This window comes from Trichoderma virens (assembly GCF_000170995.1).
Source record: "Trichoderma virens Gv29-8 chromosome Unknown TRIVIscaffold_80, whole genome shotgun sequence".
Taxonomy (NCBI): domain Eukaryota; kingdom Fungi; phylum Ascomycota; class Sordariomycetes; order Hypocreales; family Hypocreaceae; genus Trichoderma; species Trichoderma virens.
This window is the reverse complement of record NW_014013669.1, coordinates 510,913-537,321: the sequence shown is the minus strand read 5'-3', so window position 1 is coordinate 537,321 and position 26,409 is coordinate 510,913. Positions and strand designations below refer to the sequence as shown.

General features: G+C 46.3%; 1 protein-coding gene across 1 annotated transcript; it reads left to right on the top strand.

Annotated features, from left to right (window-relative positions):
• Positions 1 to 1,592: 1,592 nt before the first annotated feature.
• Positions 1,593 to 26,219, top strand: TRIVIDRAFT_68823 (uncharacterized protein; the record flags this gene model as incomplete). Its single annotated transcript, XM_014099147.1, has 6 exons — positions 1,593 to 2,102; positions 2,193 to 10,082; positions 10,134 to 18,101; positions 18,165 to 25,649; positions 25,758 to 25,979; positions 26,034 to 26,219. The coding sequence occupies 6 exons, from the start codon at positions 1,593 to 1,595 to the stop codon at positions 26,217 to 26,219; spliced, it is 24,261 nt and encodes an 8,086-aa protein (XP_013954622.1).
• Positions 26,220 to 26,409: the final 190 nt, after the last annotated feature.

Below are 26,409 nucleotides of genomic sequence, written 5' to 3'. Positions count from 1 at the left end.
AGTCGAAACTTATACCCCTGAATAAATGCAATAGTACTCACCAGAAATACGGGAAAAGCCCTGGGCGCTCTAGCCCAACTAGGAAAAGCTACATTAGCCAACTGAACTTCGAAAGACCCCGGCCAAGGGGCAACATGGCCAAAAATAAGTAGAGGTACTTATATATATGCCGATCAGTCAATGTATTTCACTTGTAGTAGGCCATGGGATATTAAAGTAAGTTATCGATCTGTTTTATATAGAGTGTATACATACCTAATATATGAGAAAGCATACGTCGCTGTATTGCATCTCAGCGTTGTATATATGAAATTATTCCAGAATGTGGGTACTTCGTGACCGTATTGCAAAACTCAACGCTGGTGAGCTTGGATACTTGTGGGTGATTTGGAATCTGTACTTGCACGTAATATTTGGGAGCTCACTAAAATGCGGAGGGCGCCTTTACAGTATCATTTATCACGCGGAATGTCGGTGACCAGGCGGAAAGTACTCTTCAGTCTGGAGTTAGTTCATCATCGCATCATCTAACTGGATGCGAATAACTGAGTCAAGTGAATGACTTCATGTTTCTCCATGTTCTAGCTTGAGTACTCATAATAATATGCTGCCTTTAAAGTCTTGATATAACCCCTATTCTAGCATAGCTCATACGGAGTCTAAGTCCGCAAACAGGAATACTTGCTGACCCTTAGTCTCGTGTATATCCCCACACAGCATAACTGGAGTTAACAATATCCTGAGCTTCGACTCAACGTTTACGGTCGGGGAGCACTGTAGCCCGGGGCTTTGTGGTTAATAACTCCGAGGACTATGAAATTGTGAACCTGATCAACAGTAAGGCGGGCCGTATGAGGAAGGTCATGAGAGTTATGTTCACCGCAGCTTTCGAACGAAGGATAGGCGTACTCTTCCTCGGAAACCCGGGTTAGCCTACCACAACAGACGACCCGAGTCACGAACCACTCAATGAAAGAACAAAATTTTGCTCCAGACCCACTCGCAGCTTCCTTAGGCAAACTAATACGACCTCGTTTAATATATCGCTAATCCCTTACCAGAGCAAATCCATTACTAGATGTGGACCAAGGTACACCATGTTGCTTCTCGCGCGGGTATCTGATGTTTAGCGGCTGATGCAGATCAAACTCGATAAGCGCTAAGAACTGGCTAGTATTTGCGAACACTCCGCATTATTATTTAGTTTGGTGGATACAATGCATTATACTCCACAGCACACGATGCGGCAAAGAGTGTTGCCATATTGGGGAATTAAACCCACTATTCTTCCACCACTTGTCTCCATTTTGATTGCCTTGGCAAGCATGACTTCTCTTGCGTGACAGAGGAATATTGAAACGTGTTTCTCGTAATTGAAATGCAATGTAGGAACGGTTAGAAATCCCCATGGGGTGTAGTTATTTGGAAAAGAAAAACGGGTACCTACATATCTGGACACGCTCTACCAACTGGGCACGGTACTTGTAGCTTATAGTCTTTGAATCTTCCAACTTGTCAAAGTTGGATGTATGCTTCATGCTGGCTATAATTTCCTCCCTAAGCGCTGGGCAGAACTCCCTAAAATGAGTAACATGGCTGAGAACACTGTCAGCTGGCCAGATGGAAATCAAGGTCAAATCGAGTTGCCGGCGTCTTGTTTCATGCCGCTGCTCTGGAGTGGAAATGGTGCTTCCACTTCTCCAATACTGGTGAGAGAAAACAGCGAGGCCCCAACCAAGATAAACTCTATTAGCATCCCTCTGCCGCAGCTCAATGAGACGCTGGTACCAACAACAAGCGGAAATGCCGTGGTAGTATCCACAACGGCTGCACACCTCCTTGCTGCTTGGGCATCTGTGCTGGCAAATTATTCCGATGTCGAATATCCGTACTTTGGGTACACCATTAGGATGCCAGATGGCCAGGATCACCTCTTGTGCCACGCCTGTGTTGCCCAAAGTGGAAATGGCCAAGATGTTCTTTCATCGGTCATGGTGGGTTCTTGGAATCAACACCCATATGTTCAAGGGGGCCTTGAGCCCAATTACAACACACGATTTATTAATGATGGTGGAAATTTGTTCAATCAGGACTGGGAAAAGGTATGTGCATTGAATTCCTATACCATCAATCGGATAAACGGGTTTATCATCCTTCTTCTTCTTAAGCTAATATGAGGCCATACTATCTAGGAACCGATTGTACTTCAGTATTCGGTGGTAAAGAGCCGGCATGAGCTCATACTCCACCACAACACTTCCTCTGTTAGTACTAGATACGCAGAGCTTATCATAGATACATTTCAAAGTATCTTGCAGAGCATCATCCATCACCCTCAGCGCCAAATCCGCGACAATGCCATTCTAGGCCCACTCAATAAGGGCCAGATTTTTGACACAAACAATGTTGCTTTGCCTTCTGCACAATACACTATCCCTCTCATCTTCGGGTTGCAAAGCTTGCTTCACGGCCCCTCTCCCGCGATTGCTTCTGCACACACCAATCTCACCTATGAAGAGCTTGATAGTCTTACTAGCCGTCTTGCTCGCTATCTCCGCTCGCGGGGGCTGGCAGGTCCCAGCAGGCGCATAGCATTATGCTTCGAGAAATCTCCCTGGACAATAGTCGCCTTGCTGGGTGTGCTAAAAGCCGGCAGTGCATTTATCCTCCTAGATGTAGCCTTGCCTCATGAGAGATTGGCTACCATTGTGCAGGCATCCGAGGCACGTACGGTGTTGTGCTCAGAACAACAGTACGGATTGAGTTGCAACATAATCAACACTGACGATACCATAAACCTCATAATTGCGGATGGCATGGGTATTGAGTCGTTGCTTCTTGAGGAGATGGCTGATACCCTGATCTCTGATCATACTGTCCGTCCTGAGGATGAAGCATATATCATTTTCACGTCAGGCACAACTGGTACGCCCAAAGGAATTGTGGTTCAACATGGCGCGTTCTCTATCGGTGCCGTCACCCATGGAAAGGCGATGCTTCTCGATGCCAACTCGAGAGTGTTGCAATTTGCATCATACAGCTTCGATGCTTGCCTGGTGGAAATACTGACAACACTCATCCATGGCGGCTGCGTGTGTGTTCCCGCGCCCTCAGAGCGAGGACCCGGTATTGAATCATTTATGGAAGCAATGGAAGTTAATTGGGCTGTTTTAGTGCCATCCTTTGCTAAAATTTTAAATCCTGACCAGCTACCCTCACTCCAAAAGTTGGTTCTGGCTGGCGAAGCACTGGACAAACAAGATTTGTTGACGTGGACACCACGGGTACAGTTGGTGAACGGTTATGGACCCAGTGAGTGCTGCGTAGCGTCGGTCGTCAATCCTGTCCTATCAATAGGATCTGAACCTCGAGAGATTGGCCGTGCTGTGGGCTGTCGAACCTGGGTTGTTGACCCTGCCGACCATCATCGTTTACTCCCACTGGGCTGCACGGGGGAGCTGCTGATTGAGGGTCCAATTTTGGCTCGTGGTTATCTAAACGACGACAAAAAAACAGATGCATCATTTATTCGCAACCCTCGATGGGCGAAGCTTGAAGGCGCGCCTATGATGGGGAGATTTTACAAGACGGGTGATCTCGTCCGGTATAATGAGAACGGCACGCTGTCCTTTGTTGGTAGAAAAGATACACAAGTAAAGGTCAATGGCCAACGACTGGAACTGGGAGAGATTGAATACCACCTCAGAAGGCTATTGCCAGCTCGATCGCAGGTTGCTGTAAACGCTATACGGCGTCATGGCAATGAGCACACCAGGCAGCTCCTCGTAGCCTTCTTCCAGACTGAATGGGAGTCCAATCAAGGACCTCTCGACCATTTCACTGACGAAGTCATTACTATGACGCCAGGAATGCAAACAATTATTGCAGAACTGCAAAATGCACTCTCGGCTTGCCTTCCTGCTTTCATGGTACCGTCAATTTTCATCCCGTTGTCGAACTTCCCCGCTCTACCATCAGGCAAAGTAGACCGATCTCAGCTTGGCCGCATATCAAATCAACTGTCATCCAAGCAGTTACTGTCTTACTCTCACACCGACCCTGGTCGCGGCACGATCCAGAGACCGGTGACGGACATGGAAGTACGGATACGCCAGCTTTGGGCGGCGGTATTAGGGATAGAAGAAGACATGATAAGCACTGAGGACTCTTTCTTCAGGCTTGGGGGTGACTCTCTCGCTGCCATGCGGCTCACAGTTATTGCTCAAAATGATGGTCTTGCCTTGGTAGTCTCAGACATCTTCAAATGTCCAACGCTGACGCAGCAGGCTGCCATGGTGAGCTTGAGCAGTGATGATGAGCTGAATATTGCTAAGCCATTTGCGCTCTTGAACAGAGACATGGCCTCAAGGCATGACCTTGTGGCCAAAGAGGTGGCCATGATGTGTAATGTTGACGAGGATAAAGTCCAGGATATTTACCCATGCACACCGCTCCAAGAAGGTCTCATTGCTTTGTCTATTCAACAAGGAGGATCGTACGTGAATCGGTTGGTGTATCAATTGCCAGACACCACTGATATAAGCCGATTTCAAGCGGCATGGGAAGAAGTTATATCCAAGAGCCCTATACTAAGAACCCGAATTGTCCAACTCGAGCATCTAGGGATGTTTCAGGCTGTTCTCAGTCAAGAAAAGACGAAGTGGCAAGAAGCGGATGATTTTGGAGCGTATCTTAGACAAGATTCAGCTCCAATGGGTCTAGGTGATCCTCTGGCTCAATATGCGATTATTCAATCTCAGGGAGCAAAGCGATTCGTCTGGACTATTCATCATGCTATACACGATGGCTGGACTGTCCCGCTGTTGTTGAGAGCCGTCAGCCTCATCTATGAGAACTCTACACCTCTTGTCCCGTTCAAACCATTTACCGGTTTCATCTCCTATTTACAGCAACTGGATGCTGAGGCCTGTCGCAATTTCTGGGTGTCGCAGCTAGAGGGCGCTCAGCCTGTCCCATTCCCTGAAGTTACCCATCTCGGACAGCAGATTTGTGCTGATTCCGTCATCTCAAGAACAGTGCGTCTCTCTCAAAAAACTGGATCAGACACTACCGTTTCATCTCTACTTCGAGCCGTATGGGCTCTGGTTGTTTCACAGTATTCTGGCACCAACGATGTAGTATTCGGAGCAGTATCTGCTGGTCGCCACGCGCCCGTTCCTGGCATTACAGCCATGACTGGTCCAACCATAGCAACAGTGCCCGTGCGAGTGACTATTGATGGCAAAATGCCCGTTTCCGCCTTGCTGCAACATTTACAAAAACAATCCACAGATATGATCCCATTCGAACATGCAGGACTCCAAAATATTCGCAAATTCAGTAGCGATGCTGAGAGCGGTTGTTCGTTCCAGAATCTGCTCGTTATCCAACCCACCATCCCAATGGATCACGCGAATCAACTTTTTCATCACCAGCTTGAAGAAAGGGATACCTCAACTATGTTCACTTACCCCTTGACCATGGAATGCAAGATAGGCGCCGAAGACGTGGAATTGGTCGCACAATTCGACAAGCGCGTCATCGATCCCCAGCTAATGAATCGCATACTTCGTCTCTTTGAGTATGTTCTGCTTCAAATTACGGACGAGAAAAACAAGTTATTGGACGTTGGTAGTATCGATTTTATCCATCCAGATGAATTGCTCGAGCTCCAAATGGCGGCGGGAGAGCCGGTGAAGGCAACGGCAGCATGCCTCCATTTTCTAGTAGAGAAACGAGTCTTGACTCAGCCCAATGCCGCAGCAATCTGCTCCTGGGATGGGGAATTCACTTACGAGGAGCTCTCATCTTTGTCGAGCCGGTTTGCAAATCATCTAATTGCTGCTGGTGTAAGACCTGAGGTCATTGTTCCTATATGCTTCGAGAAGTCTGCATGGGCCGTGGTCGCAATGCTTGCTATCATGAAAGCGGGAGGTGCAGTTATGGCCTTGGATCCAGCCCATCCAATCCAGAGACTCGAGTATATGGCACACGATGCAAATGCATCTTTGATCATTACGTCGCCATATTTAGCCCACCTCTTCAAAGATTCTTTATTCGGGATTCAAATTCTGTCCCAAGAGCTCCTGGATTCTCTTCCGAACAAACACGGGAACCCTCAAACTTCTATTCAACCTTCGGATCCAGCTGTTATCATCTTTACTTCTGGTAGTACTGGAAATCCAAAAGGAATTGTATTACCCCACTCTTCATTATGCTCGAGTTCTGCTGCTCATGTGAAGCCTTTTGGTATTACCAAGAATTCCAGAGTTCTCCAGTTTGCCGCATATACCTTTGACGAGAGCATCGAAGATATCTTCACCACCTTGATTGTTGGTGGCTGTATTTGCATCCCCTCAGACGTCGATCGACTGAATGATCTCACAGGCGCAATTAACAAACTTCAAGCAAATTGGACCATCATCACACCAACAGTCGCTGGCCTTCTTAATCCTGCTGACGTTCCTTCCTTGAAGACTATAGGATTTGGAGGCGAGCCTGTCACCAAGGCCCTCATTGCCAAATGGAGTCCATATGCACGAGTCATGAATATCTATGGACCGGCGGAGTGCTCAATGACGGCCATATGTAATACAGATTTACAAGTTTCCGACGCGAGTTGCATTGGCAGACCTGTGGGCAGCAGAGCTTGGATCGTCAACCCGGAAAACCACAATCAGCTTGCTGTGTACGGCAGCATTGGAGAGCTTTTACTAGAAGGACCGATATTAGCACGAGGATACCTAAACGACGAGGCGAAAACGTTAGCGGCCTTTATTATGTCTCCCATTTGGTCGCGTGGATCGTCAGACGGAATACCACGTCGATTCTATAAGACTGGAGACTTAGTGCGCTTTGGCGTTAATTCCATGCTTCAATTTGTTGGCCGGAAAGATACCCAGGTTAAACTACACGGCCAAAGAGTTGAATTGTCAGAGATTGAGCATCGGATTTCTGTAACTGGGAAGTGTGGCGAAATTATGGTATGCATGCCCAAAGCTGGGCTTTGTCACCAGCGCATATGTGCTGTATGGGTGCCTCAAGAGGCAAAATTAAGACAAGACGTTGAAAGGAGCAAGACCACAAGCATACAATTATGGAGCGGCCCAACGGAATCCTACATCTCGAGACTTCGAGAGCACCTACACGCGGTGCTTCCAGTATACATGATTCCAAGTTTATGGGTTGCAGTCCACAATATTCCTCTGCTTCCTTCCGGCAAACTCAACCGACGGACTGTATCGCAGTGGCTCTCAGAGATGGATCTAGAAACTTTCCAGAAATTGAATCAAGGTACCGAAGAGAGCGACTCATCCTCGGATGGCCCTACTACAGATATGCAAAGACGGCTTCAAGAGATTTGGGGTCGCGTGCTTAACTTGAGCCAATCTAATCTATCTCTCCAGAAGTCATTTATCCGCTTGGGAGGAGATTCTATAAGTGCAATTCAGGTCGTCACCAGATGTCGGTCGGAAGGAATCCATACGACTGTCCAAGAAGTTTTGAAATGCCAATCTATTATCGACCTGGCTAGACAGGTCTCTGTTATCGAATCCGGTTTGGCCCTAGTGGAGAGTGAAGAAGCAACTGGAATTCTCTTCAATCTCTCCCCAATACAGCTTATGCATACAACGCTTGTTCCGAGAGGGACTAATCACTTCAATCAGAGCTTTCTTCTGCGACTCGACAAGCATGTGGCCGCATGTACTATTAACAGTGCAATAGCAGCCTTGGTGAAACATCACTCGATGCTTAGAGCTCGGTTTTGCCAAGTTGAGAATAATAAGTGGAAGCAGTTTATCACAGACAATATTGAAGACTCTTACAACTTCAGAGTGCACGCTGTAAAGCAACAGACTGACACACTATCCATAATCGAAGAAAGCCAACGAAGCTTACACATCCAAAAAGGACCGCTTTTCGGGGCACATCTCTTCGAAGTGGATGGCGAAAACCAGATGCTATTTCTTGTGGCACATCATCTCGTTATAGATTTGGTCTCCTGGCGTATTATACTGCAGGACCTGGAAGACATATTACAGACAGGAGTCTTGTCTTCTCCTAAGTCTCTATCGTTTAGGTCCTGGTGTGACTTGCAGGCAAACTACTCCCGCGAGCATCTCGAGACTACCGATACACTGCTACCATTTAAACTGCCAGCTGTGGGACCTGACTACTGGGGAGTAGGCGTAAGCAAAAACACGTATGGCGACGCTACATCACAGACCTTTACGCTCAGTTGCCAAACAACACTACAGCTCTTGACTGACTCAAATCGTGCCATGGGCACCGAGCCACTGGATATCATGCTGGGTGTGATTTTGCACACGTTCAATCAGGTTTTTAATGACCGCAGCCCTCCAACGGTATATAACGAAGGCCATGGGCGGCAGCCTTGGGACTCAGCGATCGATTTGTCGAGGACTGTGGGTTGGTTTACAACCATTTCGCCGGTAACCATAAATTCCACAGAAGATGCTATTGACGCTGTGAGGCGTGTGAAAGATATTCGACGTTTGATCCCAGATCAGGGTTGGGCATGGTTTACTTCCAGTCTTCTTTCCAAAGAATCTCCTGGTGAGGCTGGCATAACCTCTCCACTGGAAATAATGTTCAACTATCTTGGACAATATCAACAGCTCGAACGAAGTGATGCGATAATTAGACAAGTTATGCAAGAAGGGTTAGAAATCATGGATGTTGGAACCGATGTCCCAAGACCTGCCTTGTTTGAAATATCCGCTGTCGTCGAGAGTGGACAAATGAACTTCACCATCTACTACAATCGCTGGGCTAAGCAGCAAGCAGAAATTCAGATGTGGGTTTCAAGCTTTGCAAACGCCCTTGAACACATCTCTGGCCAACTATGTGGCATGGAACCGCTACAAACACTAAGCGATTTCCCATTTTTGCATATGAATTATGATCGATTGGCGGAGTTTGGAGAAGCAATTACCGCACAGACTGCACTGCAACTCGGGGCTGATGTAGAGGGGGCTTACCCATGCTCACCCATGCAAGAAGGATTGATTCTTAGCCAGATGAAAGACGATGGACTTTATCGCATAGTTCATATATGGGAAGTAAAAACACGTCAGGCGGGTCAAGAGGTTTCTCCTGAGCGTTTACGTGATGCTTGGTTGGAGGTTGTTAGACGACACTCTTCCTTGAGAACCATTTTTCTTGAATTTCAGCCTGCATATGCCTCGAATACTCCTCTGATTCAAGTGGTGGCTAAAGAAAGTTTCGATATGGGATCAGTAACGTGCTTCAGCCATGCAGATCCAGCGACAGCTCTTGAACAGCAAAAACCCATGCTACAATCGGGGACATTATCACCTCAGTTCCTATCCATTTCCTATTCAGAAGACGGAAGAGTTTTCCTGAAGTTAGAAATCAGCCACATCATTGTAGATGGCGCTTCAATGTCTATCCTATTACGAGACTTGGCTTTGGCATATGAGGGCAAATTGTCCAACATGCAAAGACCCCCGCTCTATCAAGACTATATCGCTTACCTTGAGAATACGAACCGCACACTCGCTGTCGATTATTGGAGAACTTATCTGGCGAATCTATCACCCACTTTCTTTCCTATCCTCAATGACAATATCGCAGTGGAAGAACTTCAAGCGATGCGAGTTAACCTGACCAGAAGTTCTGAACTAGTGGCCTTCTGTAAACGAAACGACATCACTTTAGCGACACTTTTCCAGGCGGCCTGGGGATTAGTGTTGAGCTGCTTCACTTCACAACAAGACACTTGTTTCGGATTTCTGGCTTCCGGGAGAGATATCCCCATCAATGGCATCGATGACGCTGTGGGATTATTTATTAACTTGTTGATCTGTCGCTGCAATCTGAAACCCCAGCTCCAATTGAAGGAAGTCCTCGAGTCTGTGCAATCAGATTTCGTAAATAGCTTACCGCATCAGCATTGCCCATTGTCAGAAATTCAACATGCCCTTAGTCTTCCCGCTTCAACATCACTATTCAACACAATAATGTCCTTCCAGAGGAAGTCAGACGATGGTGAAAGCGCACTCGATTTTAAGATGATAGTTGGAAACGACCCAACTGAGGTAAGTCATGAACAAAACTCAAGTATAGTTCATTTTTTAACTCGTATGTAGTACGATATAACCGTCGATATCGAAGCCACCAAGGAGGATATTGCAGTTTTTCTCCGATACAGAACAGCTCGCTTGTCTCCGGCACAGGCTTCCAATGTGGCAAGCACGCTGGATCAAACAATTTGCCAGATATTAGACGCACCAAGCATGCCCGTCGAGGAAGTCGATTTCTTCAGCAATTACAACCTATCCCAAGTCTCTCTATGGAATTCCAACTACCCAGATACTGTTGAAGGTCTTGTTCATGATCTCGCCTTGCAAACCTCACTCAGTCATCCAGACATCTTGGCTATAGAATCTTGGGATGGGAAGCTCTCCTATCGTGAGTTAGATATTCTTTCCACAAAGCTTGCGAATCATCTTCGCACTCTCGGAGTTGGGCCAGAGGTCAAGGTGCCCTTGTGCTTCAGCAAGTCACTGTGGATGATTGTTTCTATGTTGGCGGTCTTGAAATGCGGTGGCGCATGTGTAGCTCTGGATCCTCGATATCCACGGAATAGGCTACAGTCTCTTCTGGAAGATGTTGACGCAACGGTGGTACTCAGTTCTCCCGAGCATGCAGGTATCTTTGAGAATCCAGCGTCCGACCTGCTCGTAACAGTAGTGAGCTCCGAGCAAATGAACAGTTTGACTTCCAGCAGCCACCAGTCTCAGGAAATAGATGTTACCCCTGGAAACCCAGCATTCGTTGTATTTACATCTGGAAGCACAGGCAAACCTAAAGGAATTGTTGTTGAACACAGGGCTTTCTGTACAAGCGCCCGTCAGCATGTTGTCAGTCTTCATATCGACTCAACTTCTCGCGTTCTTCAATTCGCAGCATATACGTTCGATGTTAGTCTCTGTGACATTTTCATGACGCTTATGGAAGGCGGATGCGTTTGTATCCCGTCAGAAGAAGAGCGAATGAACAATCTTGCAGGAGTCATCAACAGGCTGAAAGCAAATTGGATCTGCCTCACTCCAACAGTAGCCAGCCTACTTCACCCCGAAAAGGTTCCTTCAATTCATACGCTAGCAGTTGGAGGAGAAGCATTACCACAAGAAATTGTCAATCTTTGGGCGGATAAAGTCGCTCTGATTAACGTTTATGGTCCATCTGAATGTACGGTTTGGTCAATGTGCGCGTACGGGCTCAAGCCAAAATCTGCTCCTCGAAATATTGGTCGTATTTTCTCATCTTCCGTCTCCTGGATTGCAGATGCCAAAAATCATAACAGACTTGCGCCGATTGGAGCAATTGGAGAGCTTTTAATTGAGGGGCCGACTCTTGCAAGAGGATATCTGAAAGAACCAGAAAAAACAGCCGCTGCATATGTTGGAAAGCCGCACTGGCTTCAAAGGCTTTTCAATGATCCAGAACGATTGGGTAGAATGTATAAAACTGGAGACCTAGTCCGTTATGAGTCCGACGGCACCATGACGTTCATTGGCAGAAAGGATACGCAGGTCAAAGTGCGTGGTCAACGAGTAGAGCTTGGAGAAATTGAGTATCACCTCAGGCAATTGACATCTCCAGATTGGATATGTGTAGTTGACGTGGTAAAATCCAGAATTGGGGCTGCGGAGCCCATTCTAGTTGCATTTCTCTGCACTCAAGAGAAGTCGGCTGATCCTAAGAACGGAACGACACAAGATGAAATAGACAAGACAGAAAAGACCAACGAAAAAACAACATACAGCATGTCAACCACTCTTTCAGATCTCGGAATCACAGGATCTCTATCCACTGCCTTGGCAGAATTCCTACCTGAGTATATGATTCCATCAGTCTACATACCGCTGAGGCAAGCACCTACGACCTCTTCCGGCAAAACCGACAGAAAAGTCTTGCGCCAGATCTACAATGATGAATTGTCAACTCAACAACTCTCGGCTTACATGGGACTGGAAAGTATAAAGCAGGCTCCCTCGACGCAAAAAGAAATAAAATTACAAGAACTTTGGGCGACGACTCTCCAGATACCGTCAAAATCGATCGGAGCTGGGGACAGCTTTTTCCGTCTCGGTGGAGATTCATTCTGTGCAATCAAACTAGTCAGTCTTGCAGGTTCACATAATATTCAGCTGTCAGTGGCAACTGTCTTCCAGAATCCAACGCTGCAACAGATGGCGGCGGCTGTTGAGAAAATCGGTACTGCTGAGCCTCAAAGCGCTGAATCTTTGACGATTGAGCCGTTTTCGTTGTTGCGACTTCCAAGATCACAGGATTCAAGAAATCCCCTTGAAGGAAAGGAAATATTGGGGGAGATTTCTGACCTAGCAGAGCTAGCAGGAATATCGTCCATCACTGATGCCTATCCTTGCACTCCTCTTCAGGAAGGTCTCATATCTCTATCCATTAGTGAGCCCGGAACGTATATTGCACAGAAGACGTTTGCATTACCTGCTTCTATGAGTCTATCCCGATATTGCTCTGCTTGGGACACAGTTGTTAAAGAAAATCCAATTCTGCGATCCCGAATCGTCCAGACGAGAGATCAAGGCATGTTGCAGATAATACTTGATGATGTAATTGAGTGGCAGTTTGGCGATAGTCTAGACGGCTATTTAGAGCAAGATCGTCGGATTCCAATGGGTCTATACGATCGGCTGACACGGTATGCTATCATAAATGATAATGGAAACCAGTATATGGTGTGGACAGCACATCATGCAGTGTACGATGGGTGGTCACTTCCACTGATAGAGCAGGCGGTGGACCGAGCCTATAAGGGACTTGCTACCGATTATCACCCTCCTTTTAACCAGTTCATTCTCAGTGTCATGAAGATTGACAACCAAGCAGCTATGCGTTATTGGCAGTCCCAGATAGCAGGTTTCACTGCCATAGACTTTCCTCCTATTCGGTCGTCCAGTGTTAAAGCACGTGCGTCAGCTACTGTTGAGAGCATCTTCAAAGTCAACGCCAACCCTGTCGCCTCTAATAACATAACTATGTCCACTATTATTAGAGCTGCCTGGGCAATTTTGGTAGCCCGCCATGGTGGAACTAAAGACGTTGTATTCGGAGCTGTGTTGAACGGACGGAATGCCCCTGTCCGTGGGATAGACAACATGATCGGCCCAACGATAACCACAGTCCCCATCCGGATTACGCTGGATGACGCTGAACGTTCATCTGTATTTTTAGAAAGGGTACAAAGGCAAGCAACAGACATGATCCCATTCGAACAGACCGGATTGAGCAATATCGGTCGTATTGGTTCCGATGCATATGCCGCATGTCAGTTTCAAAATATTCTCAGTATCCAAACAGAAAACAAGCTCAGTTCTGTGGACGTGACAAATCCGAACCACTTAGGAAATGCTTTAACATTCCCTCTGGCGGTTGACTGCACAATCTCTAAGGACAGCATACTTGTTATAGCTCAGTTCGACGAGCAAATAGTGTCGTCGGCGTGGGTGCGTTCAACACTCCACCAGTTCGAGCATGTGTTGGGCCAGCTTATCTCTGCGCAACCCCATACTACGATTGGCCATATCACAGCTTGCAGCCCTCAAGATGAGCTTCGGATAGAGGGCTGGAATGGCGAATATCCTACAATTACTAAGCAGTCCATAAGTGATTTGATCCTACAACAAGCAGCACTTCAACCTGATGAAGAAGCTATCTGCTCTCGAGATGGAAATCTGTCTTATCGCCAACTAGACAACCTGTCCGCACTCTTGGCCCAACATCTTCTAAGTCTTGGGGTTGCCAGAGAAACCCGCGTACCATTGTACTTTGAGAAGTCTAAGTGGATGGCTGTGGCCATGCTTGCAACCATGAGATCGGGAGCCAGTTTTGTTCCTTTGGATTCTTCCCATCCAATCAAACGAGTGGAGGGGATCATACGTGATGTAAACGCATCGGTTCTCCTCGTCTCAGAAAAGCAAGCAGATCGATTATCTACCGGCTCGGCCCAGCAAATTGTTGTTTCAGATGCATTGATGCGTAAGCTCAGTATCAGTTCCACAATCCTAACAATGTCGCCTTCAATAAATCCATCGGACATTGCCTACATTCTCTTTACATCAGGTAGCACTGGACTGCCTAAAGGAGTGATGATTGCGCATAGTTCATTGGCTACTGGTGTTGTAGCGCATGCTAACGCACTGGGAATGGATTCAAAGGTACGAGCACTTCAGTTTGCCTCTTACGCATTTGACGCAAGTATCACCGAGACTCTTGGTACTCTTGTGTACGGCGGTTGCGTATGTGTCCCTGCAGATGATGAACGACTTGAGAACATCGTTTCAGTTATCAACGATATGAAGATAACCTGGGCGCTCCTCACACCATCCTTTGTGACCCTAGTTGATCCTTCGGATGTGCCGACTTTAAAATATCTAGTTTTAGGAGGAGAGGCACCAACCGAGGCTCTCATACACAAATGGAGGGGAAATGTGCATCTGTTTAACGCATATGGGCCTACAGAGTGTACTGTTGTTTCTCTCGTAAGAAACATAGGAGAACCAAGCTCCATCCACGGCCCAATGACAATTGGGCGTGGTATAGCTTCCCTTTCATGGGTGGTAGATGTGAATTGCCATGATCGTCTATCGCCTATCGGTGGGATTGGAGAGCTTCTCATCGAAGGTCCGATTCTGGCGAAAGGATATCTCAACGATGATGCTAAAACGAAGCAATCATTCATTGAGAATCCAAATTGGGCAAAGACTAAAGATGGCAAAAGTCGCCGGTTTTACAAGACTGGTGATCTGGTACGTTACAACGAAGATGGTACAGTGCTCTTCGCAGGCAGACGCGACATCCAGATCAAGCTTAGGGGCCAAAGAATTGAGATTGGGGAGATCGAAAATTACTTATTCAGTACTACTTGGATTGAGAACGTTGTCGTCACTATTCGATCGTCTGGCTCAGGAAATGAGAAATTGGTTGCAATCATATCGCCTCGATCATCAGAGCAATCTATCCAAGTTGATACAGATATAGAGCTCTTCACTTCATCTCAAAGGGCTCAGTTTATAAACCCTCTAGAAAAGCTCAGAGACGATATGATGGGGCAGCTTCCTGAATACATGGTCCCTACAGGGTGGATCCTCGTCAAATCAATCCCCCTATCATCTTCTGGTAAAACTGACAGGAAACGATTAATCAATTGGATTCATTCATTGAAAGATGACGAATTTTATACTGCCACACAGCTGTTTATGTCGTCAGAAACTCACGGAAGGCCTGCCTCATCAATGGAGACCAAGATCCGACAGGCATGGTGCCAAGTTCTGGGACACCCAGAACATCTTGTCGGTCTAGATCAGCCCTTTCTCACAATTGGTGGTGATTCTATATCTGGAATGCAAATTGTTGCTCAGTGCAGATCAGAGGGTATTCATATTACATTAAGAGATATCCTTCAGTCAAAGACCATATCCAAGCTAGCGTTACGTGCAAAGGCATCCCTGCCTCTTCCTATGTTCAGCGAAGATGATGGAAATGAGGAAGAGTTGATGAAGCCCTATTCATTGACACCTATTCAACAGTTATTTTTTGAGCATAACCCGAGCGGGAATAACCACTTCAACCAGAGTTTCTTGCTCCAATTAACGAAGCCTGTGTCGTCTGAGATCTTAGCCAATGCACTGCAGACAATTGTTCAGCGTCATGAAATGCTGCGAACATGCTTCAAAAAGGTGCAGAGTCAGTGGGTGCAACAAATCAGCAACAATGCTTCAAATGCCCATCGATTTCGAGTACATGAAATGGTCACTGAGGATGCAGCCAATAGCATCTACGCGGACTGTCAGGAATGTCTTGATATTGAAAAAGGCCCATTGTTCGCTGCAGAACTGCTCAACATGTCCGATAATGCCAAGAACCAGCGGCTCTTCCTATCTATTCATCATCTCGTCATCGATCTAGTATCTTGGAGAATCCTCCTGCGAGATCTTGAAACCTTGCTGCGTTCAGAATCTTTGTCGACTGACCGACAGCTAAGCTTCCGCTCATGGTCACGAATGCAAGAGCAATTTATCACTAATCAGTTCGCGTCGCTACCCCAGTCGAGGCTTCCTTTTGAGGCTATTACATCTGATTATAGCTACTGGGGTATGCAGAATGAACAGAATCTCTACAGGGATGTAGTAGAGAGAAGATTTACACTGGCACAAGATGTAACAACGAGTCTATTCAACAATTGCAATAAGGCTTTTGGGACAGAGCCACTCGACATAATGCTCTCTGCTCTCTCATATGCATTCAAACACACTTTTGACGATCACAAAGGCGCATCAATCTTTAATGAAGGCCACGGCCGTGAAAGCTGGGACGCTTCCATCGACTTGTCGGAAACCATCGGCTGGTTCACTATACTATGCCCGGTTACTGTGACTCTTACAGAAAAGGATGACATATTTGCAGCACTCATTAAGACAAAAGATACACGAAGAGGAATTCCAGATAATGGTTGGGCTGAATTCAACCGTCAGCATTTCTTCGCCAAGAGACAAGATACAAATATGAACCCATCGCCCGAGATTTTGTTCAATTACGCCGGCAGGTTTCAGCAACTCGATGACACGGAGGCTGTTTTGCGGCAGCTTCCATACCCGGTCAATGCTTCAGGGGATTACAGCCCCGATGTTCGGCGTTTCGCTCTCCTAGAAGTTGCGGCCGGTGTGGAATCTCAAGGCTTGACCTTCTCATTTGCCTATAACTCCAGAATGCGTCATCAAGGCCAGGTAGAGGAATGGATCAACAGGACTGAACAAGTATTACAGGAGTACAGCCTCCAGCTAGCGCATCGAAAGTATCGGCCCACTCTAAGTGATTTCCCCTCAGCTATCGGGATGTCTTACGAGAGTCTTGACCGACTTATGTCGACAACGCTTCCGCAGCATGGATTATCTATTGATATGATCGAGGACATGTACTCCTGCTCACCTATGCAAAATGGACTACTGATTAGCCAAAGCAAAAGTGCAGATGTCTATGATGTTGACATGACTTGGAAAGCATCTTTATCTTCTCAAAGGCCAGGCTTCGTTGACGTTTCTCGATTGCAACAAGCTTGGCAGAGAGTGGTAGACAAGCAACCTATCCTTCGGACCGTTTTTGTCACTTCCAATTCCCAAGAACTCGCTTTTGATCAGGTTCTTCTAAAGAATGTCGATGCTGAAATACTGATTGTGAAGACAGACGCCGATAATGCCTTGACAAGCTTGAACGACTTACCCAGGAGAAAAAATAAAGAAGGACGACCGCCACATCGTCTTGCCATCTCTGTTACCTCTACCATGGATGTTTATTGCAAGCTCGAGATTAACCATGCATTGATAGACGGAACATCTACAGCGATAATTATGAATCAACTCAGCCAAGCATATGATAGAGATCTTACGGCAGTTACAGCAGTCCCGTACAGCCAATACATATCCTATATCCAACTGCAAAACTCCAACGAATCTATCAACTATTGGAAAGGATATCTATCCAACACTGAGCCATGCATCTTTCCATCTCTCACAGACGGCGTTGTTTCGACCGAGCGCCAATTACGAGCTGTTACCGTCAGCGTCGACGACACAGTGGCAGATGTGGACAGATTTTGCGAACAGCACGGCATTACTTCGTCCAACTTGTTCATGGCCGCCTGGGCATTTGTGCTTCGTGCCTACGTTGGCACTGATAGTGTTAACTTCGGGTATCTAGCCTCTGGACGAGACATTCCTATATCTGGAATTGAGCATGCAGTAGGGCCTTTCATAAATATGCTTGTCTGCAGCGTTCAATTTGATAGAGGAGCCTCGCTGGTGGACGTTGTTGGCAAGATGCATGCGGACTATGCGCAAAGTCTGCCGTATCAACATTGCTCGTTGGCGGACATTCAACACAGTCTCGACACTTCGAGCCAGCCACTCTTTAACACTGTCTTATCGCTCCAAAAGCAATCATTAAACTCTGATCCTTCGTTGGATAGCACTAGCATCTCCTTTCAAGTGGTAGATGCCCAAGATCCCACAGATGTAAGTTGGAAATATTATTCAGATCACGAAAGTACATTAAGCGTCATCTAACACTTAATACAGTATGATGTGACAGTAAACGTTCTCATTTTGAAGACGGGAATATCAGTCTCATTAAGCTATTGGGACTCTTGTCTGTCCGACAATCAGGCATTGAATGTCGCCAGTAGCTTCTCTGCTGCATTGAGGGGGATTTTGAGTAATGCAAAAACCGTTGGTGACCTGAATCTCTTCAGCGAGTATCACAAAACACAGATTCAGGGCTGGAACAAAAATTGCACTGATCCTGTCAAGAACTGTATCCACGAAACATTCGAAGAGCAGGTCAAGCTTCGTGCGGAATACCCAGCCATCTCTTCTTGGGATGGAAAATTCACATACTCAGAGCTGGATTTACTGGCTAGTCGACTGGCTCATCATCTCAAGGGATTGGGATTGAAGCATGGCGACTTTGTGCCTCTCTGCTTCGATAAATCTTCTTGGACGATTGTTGCCATGATTGCAGTTCTCAAAGCTGGTGGAGGTTGTATCTCCGTGAGTCCGGCATTCCCCGCTCCTAGGCTTGCAAAGATTGTCAATGAATCCAACGCACACATCGTTCTTGTCTCGCCGAAACACGGGCATCTGTTCTCGAACTTGGTGGACCAAGTTATACCAGTAACGGCAGATCTCGTTGAACAACTTCCCGATATTGAAATACCAGCTTGTACCACTGTGACATCTCAGAGTGCAGCTTTTGTTCTCTTTACCTCTGGATCTACCGGCGAGCCAAAAGGAATAGTGCTAGAGCATGGTGCCATTTGCACCAGTGTCAGTGAACATGGTCCAGCCCTACGCATTGGCCCGGATTCACGTGTCTTGCAGTTCTCCGCCTACATATACGATGTCTCTTTTGGAGAGATATTCACGACTCTTATGCGAGGTGGTTGCGTCTGTGTGCCAAGCGAAGAGGAGCGCGTCGATGGCCTTGCCGAAGCGATGAACAAGCTAGAAGTTAATTGGGCTTTCCTTACGCCCACAGTCGCAGGATTACTCAAGCCTGCAGAAGTGAAGACTCTGAAAGTACTGGTTCTTGGTGGAGAATTTGCGACAAAAGATAATATTGAGACTTGGAGCCCGAGTTTGTGTTTGATCAACAGTTATGGGCCAGCCGAGTGCGCTATATGGTGTTCATACAACCCAGGTTTGCAAGTTGACTCTTCGCCATTCAATATTGGAAGGACAACCGGAAGTCGGCGATGGGTTGTAGACCCGAATAATCACAACATTCTGCTACCTATTGGATGTGTGGGTGAATTGTTGGTAGAAGGGCCTACACTGGCACGAGGCTACTTGAACGATGCCCAGAAGACCAGCAAGGCTTTTATAGAACACCCGCAATGGTTAAGTAAGGAGGAAGACTCCACTCTGCCTCCACGACGGTTCTATAAGACAGGTGATCTTGTGCGTTACAATTCAGATGGAACCCTTGACATTGCAGGGAGAAAAGACACACAGATAAAGCTACATGGACAACGCATTGAGCTTGGAGAAATCGAATATCATCTAAAACGTGCTACACCTGATGGATGGCACTCTTCAGTTGAATTGATAAAGCCAGCAGGAAGAACACTTCTGGCTGCCTTCCTTGGAGTTAACGACGGCGAAAGTCGCCAAGAGGCCACAATTCTTCCTGTTACATCTGACTTGCAAGAGATCATGCTTCAAATACAATTCGAATTGACAAAGTCCCTCCCTCGGTACATGGTACCAACCGCATATATCCCAATGACGACTATCCCTTTGACAGCTGGCGGCAAGACAAACCGAAAGATTCTGCGGGAACTTGGCCAAACAATAACAGTCGAACAGCTCAATTCTCTGTCGCCCTTGGTAGCGAATAAATCTCCCCCAAAGACGCCTATACAGAAGCAATTGCAGGAGTTGTGGGCAATAACACTAGGCATTGAGCAAAAGTTTATCGGATTGAGCGACGATTTCTTTTACCTGGGAGGAGATTCTATATATGCTATGAAGCTCATTGCCGCAGCACGCCAAGTCGGATTGGGAATTTCCATGGCGGCCATCTTCCATCAGCCAGCACTGTCAAATATGGCGGATGAATTGGTTCACATTGATGAGGCTGTTGAGAAGCAGACTTCCTCATTTGATTTGCTTCCCACACCGGATTTAAGAGCTGGCATTCTCACCAAAGCAGCTCAAGTTTGCAAGGTACCTACAGCTGCGATTCAAGATATATATCCTTGTACACCACTTCAAGACGGTCTTATGGCTCTTTCAATAAAGAATCATGGTTCCTATGTTTCTCAAAGCGTATACACTCTCCCAAGCAGCATTGAGATAAACCGTTTCAAAGAGAGTTGGGAAGTTGTCTTCAAACATACTGATATACTACGAACAAGAATTATCGAATCTACGGAATCTTCTTCACTACTTCAAGTTGTCATTGACGAAGGTATCCAATGGATATATGAGGATAAACTTGCCAAATATCTTGAGGAGGATCATAAGTGTTCGGTTGGGTTTGGCAAACCGCTAGCTCGCTTTGCCTTGACAGGCATCGATTCAAACGACCGCCACTTTATCTGGACGTCCCATCATGCTCTTTACGATGGATGGTCTAAGAATCTTGTTTTGAGTTATGTTTACGCTTACTATCAAGGAATCGAAATAGCGCCGCTGCTCCCTTTCAAAGATTTCATCCGTCATCAGGAGAGTTCCAGTTCCAGCGAATCTGCCAATTTTTGGAGGGGACAATTGACACAGGCAAACCAAATTCACTTCCCCTCATTACCTTCAGCAGATTATCAAGCTCGTACTGATCGAAGAGATTTCCATCACATCAAGTTTCTTCGCGCACAAAGAGCAGCATCAAACATCACCTCATCAACCATTATTCGCGCTGCATGGGCAATTGTTGTCAGCCGCTACTCATCTTCGGACAACATAGTATTCGGTGCCACTTTAAGTGGTCGGAATGCACACGGTCTCCCAATTGAAAGCATCGCCGGACCTACCATCACCACAGTCCCAGTCCGTTGCCATGTTGATAAGACAGCACCTGTGGCAACGTTTCTGAAGAGGGTTCAACAAGAAGCAGCAAATATGTTCGCTCATGAGCAGTTTGGTCTTCAGAATATCAAGCGGCTTGGATCAGAGTTCCGGGAGGCTTCCGACTTCCAAAACTTATTGGTGGTGAATCCCAGCCCGACAGAGTCATCCGTCGACAGCCTGTTCCACGAATACGCTATTCCAGGCCATCAAGCCGACTTCCTCACATACCCACTGACAATCGAATGCACACCGAGCTTCAGTTCTGAGGGCCTGGATGTCGTGGCACAGTATGACTCAAAAGCAATTTCTCCAGAGCATATATCACGCCTCATACAGCAGTTTGAGCATGTCCTTAGTCAACTTACATCTGAGAATGAACTGACGACCCTAAGCGATGTGGAAGTTACCAGCCCTCAAGATAAATTGGACATTCTAAGCTGGAATAACCAGACTTTGAAATACACTCAGTCATGCGTACATCACATGGTCGAAGAGCGAGTAGACCAGCAACCAAATGCTGTTGCAGTATGCTCATGGGATGGAGAACTGACTTACGCAGAATTGGAAAAATTATCCAATCGTTTAGCACAACATCTTGTTGAATCTGGCGTAGGACCTTCAGTAATGGTTCCGTTTTGTTTCGACAAATCACTGTGGGCAACAGTGGCTATGCTGGCTATACTTAAAGCTGGCGGCTGTATTGTGGCAATTGATCCCTCACATCCTCGAAGTCGTTTAGAGACAATTATCTCGGAAACAAAGGCGAGAATAAGCATCATGGAGCCGAAGCATGCTAGTGCGCTCCAGCATCTGACTAAAATGACTGTTATTCTCGATTCTTCTTTCGTTGACGGGCTGCCTATAGTCGCTGAACGTCCAAAGGTTAACGTGTCGCCACAAGATCCTGCAGTTGTTGTATTTACCTCTGGAAGCACTGGAGTCCCGAAAGGAATCGTCTTGGAACACGCAGCTCTATCTTCTAGTATCGTTGCCCATGGACCTATACTTCGAATCAGTACGACTTCACGAGTCTTGCAGTTTGCATCATATACCTTTGATGTAAGTATTGGCGAAGTCTTTACGACTCTCACAATGGGCGGCTGCATTTGTATCCCTTCCAACTATGATAGGATGAATAACTTGGCCGGTGTGATCAACACGCTAAACGTGAATTGGGCATATCTTACTCCGAGCGTTGCAACGTTGATCACTCCAGATGAGGTTCCTAAGCTTGAGGTTCTCGCACTTGGTGGAGAAGCTCCAAGTCCTGAAAATGTTGCAACTTGGTCCACCGAGGTACACCTGATCAATATATATGGACCAGCCGAGTGCTCCATCTGGTCAACTTGCCTGCCAGTAGTTAAACACAATTCACAAGCAACCAATATTGGATATGGTGTTGGCTCAAGGTCCTGGATTGTTGATGTGGAAAACCACAACAGACTAGCTCCCGTGGGATGCATTGGGGAGCTTCTGATCGAAGGTCCCATTCTCGCTCGTGGATATCTAAATGATGAAAAGAAAACGGCCAATGCTTTTATTTCTCGGCCTGGTTGGCTTCAAGTTGCCCCTCGGGGAGAAGCTTTCAGGGTGTACAAGAGTGGTGATCTGGCAAGATATAATCCAGACGGCTCAGTAGTCTATATTGGACGTAAAGATATGCAGATAAAGTTGCATGGACAGCGCATCGAGCTAACAGAAATTGAACACCAAATTGCAGCCAGTTCTCTCATTAGCCAGATCATGGTTGCGATGCCCAAGTCAGGCTTGTGCAAAGAGCAACTCGTCGCTGTTTTAACACTAAAAGAACTGTCGGCTCCCTCCAGAAACAATGAGGACTGGTTGCTTCCGATCCAAGATTCCATCGTCCCGGAACGAGTCTCTGCTCTGTCAGAGATTGCATCGGCAGCCTTGCCGCCTTACATGATTCCCTCCCTTTGGGTTGTCGTGGCCAAGATGCCGCTTGGAACAACTGGAAAGCTAGATCGCCGACAAATCCTTGGCCGGCTGGAGAATATCAGCAAGGAAACTCTCGGCAAGGCCTCGAATGCCACTGCTTCACATATTTCAAAAGCACCTGAGTCTCCCCATGAAATCATCCTCCAGTCGGTATGGAGCGAGGTGCTCAATGTCCAGATCGATGATATACACCAGCCATTCTTTAGTCTTGGTGGAGATTCAATCTCGGCCATGCAGGTTGTATCTCGTTGTCGAAAACAGGGAATATCTGTTACAGTACAAGACATCATACAGTGCAAAACTATATCCAAGCTGGCAGCACGCGCGCAACCCATTCGTAAAACCATCTTGCTCGAACCGGAGGACATCAGAGCACCGTTCCGACTCTCTCCTATACAGGAAATGTTCTTCTCATTTTCACCAGAAGGAGAAAATCATTTTAATCAGAGTTTCCTGTTGTATATTACCAAGGAAACTGATCAAACTACATTATCTAGTGCTCTCAACTTCATCGTCGAGCGCCATCCCATGCTAACTGCTCAATTCGAATTGAAGGATGACTACTGGACTCAGCGCATCTCTACCGACTTTGCAAAGTCTTATAGCTTTGAGATACATCACTTGGAGGATGAAAGTGAGATATCAGCTATCCAGAGAGCAGCACACGCAAAAATAGATATCCGAAATGGGCCGGTATTCGCGGTCAATATGCTCAACATCAAGAACCAACAGATGATTCACCTTGTCGCCCACCACCTGGTTATTGACCTTGTTTCATGGCGTATCATCTTACGAGAACTAGAAGAGTTCCTAAGAGATGACCAAATCTCTATACAAGAAGCCGATCTTTCGTTTAGAACTTGGTGCAAACTGCAGTCCGAGCAGGTCCAAAAACTAGGCCCGTCAGAAATCGCAATGCCGTTTGAGGTCGCCTCCTCCAACTACGAATACTGGGGTATGGACCAAATACCCAATCTTTACTGTGATATCATTTCAGAGACATTTTCTATCAGTCAAGCAATCACATCAAAGATTATGGGAGAGTGCAATATCCCTCTCAATACCGAGCCTCTTGATATTATGCTCTGTGCACTCATTGGCTCATTCCAGACTGCATTCCCACATCATCGAGTTCCACCCATTTACAACGAGAGTCACGGTCGTCAATCCTGGGATCATGCATCAATAGACCCTTCTAACATTGTTGGTTGGTTTACGACACTTGCTCCCATCAGTGTGGTGGCAGGGAACGACTCCAGCTTCATCGACATTCTCCGTCAAGTCAAAGATGCTCGTCGACAGACCCTTGAGAAGGGACAAGCATACTTTGCTTCCTTGTATCGGCCTAATAATTCCACAGGGTTGTTGAAAGAGCATTTTCCCCCCGAAATCATTTTCAACTACTCTGGACGATATCAACAACTGGAGCAAGAAGACGCAATATTCAGGCCAGCCAGTGATCTGGGTTCTACGGTCTCTCAGATTAGTCCAAACATGCCGCGTTTCTCGCTTATTGAGGTATCAGTCTCTGCAGATAAAGATCACCTGCATTTCGAATTCTCTTATAATGGTCGTATGCAGCGGCAAGACCAAATATTGAACTTTATCAAAGGATATGAGCGACTTCTGAACACTTGTGTGGACGAACTACTGTCTTCAAAGATCCATCAATCGTTGAGTGATTTCCCGCTCCTTGAAACGACATACGAGGATCTAGACAAACTAGTGAATGAAACATATCCTTTAATAGGAATCAGCCCCGAAGATGTAGAGGACATGTATCCTTGTTCACCGATGCAGCAGCGTATTCTCGGCCACCAAAAAGAAGTTACTACCTCTTACAACGTGCAGAATATCTGGCAAGTCAACACAGGAGCTCATATACCGCAAGTAGAGCGTCTCAAAGCTGCGTGGCAGAAAGTCGTCAGCCGTCATCCGATTCTGAGAACTGTTTTTGCTCAGAGTGGTTCTACAAAGAATGAATTTATTCAGATTGTTCTTCGACGTTCCAACGCCCTTGTCAAACATATCAACACCGAATTGGATGACAACAGCACCTTTGAATTTGTGGCCAAACAGCCTCCTTTGAGCTTCGGAATGATACATCCGACACACCAGCTCTCGTTTTACACCAGCACAACAAATTCAACCTTTGTAAAACTTGAGATAAGCCATGCCATAATTGATGGATTCTCACACCAAGTTCTCCTGCGCGATCTTCAACTGGCGTATGACGGGCAATTAGATTCTGGTCCCGGTCCGCTATATAGTCGTTTCATCGATTATACTGTAAAGGGAGACCATGAGACCTCATTATCTTATTGGACGAAATATCTCGATGGGCTAGCTCCATGCAGTATGCCCATTGCAACAGTCGAGCATCATCTGCGAGGTGACTTGAGCTCAGTGGATGTTAATGTGGAACATCTAAACAGCAAACTCTATGCAACATCTAAATTGCACGGGGTCACTGTTGCCAACATTTTCATGACGGCGTGGGCAGTGGCACTTCATAACTTTGCCACGAGCTCAGAAGTATGTTTCGGATATCTTGTATCTGGTCGCGATGTCCCGATAGAAGGGATCGAAGACGCTGTTGGGCTCTACATAAATCTTGTCCCTTGTAAATGCACGATATCTCAGGGTAGTTCGCTAAAACAACTGCTAGCGAAGGTTCACGAAGATTTTGTGAAGAGTTCAACTCATCAGAGCTTCACTCTGACGAATGCTCCGAGCGGAGACTTCAAAGGGAAATCCCTGTTCAATACTGCAATATCTTTCCAGAAGGACGATTCTTCCAACGCTGAATTGGCTTCAGACAAGAGTATTTCGTTGGAGAGATTATGGTCAAAAGATCCTACAGAGGTCAGTAATTGTTGACGAAAATTTGTACCGATCAGAATACTAACACTTCTACAGTATGATATTGTGTTAGGTGTCGCTGACAGAGGCGATGCATTGCTGGTATCCCTATATTTTTACAACGGTAGGATTCCAGAGACTGAAGCTCAGGCTATCGCCACGGTCTTTAGCCATGTGATTTCTTCTATCATCGATGGGTCGGACGAAACTATTCAGCAGGTCTTATCAAGACATCATTCTTAGACAGTGTAGCTAGATCTTCTGCATCATTCTTTTCTCTTCTTAGTTAGTTTTCTCAACACAGTAGCCAATTATCCCTCACGCCAATGTGAGCAAATAGTTAAATAGAAGACACTAACGTTACGTTTGTTTACGTAAATGAGACGGTATTTCTTCTATTAATTTCCCCCTTGCCACCACTATATCTATCTTT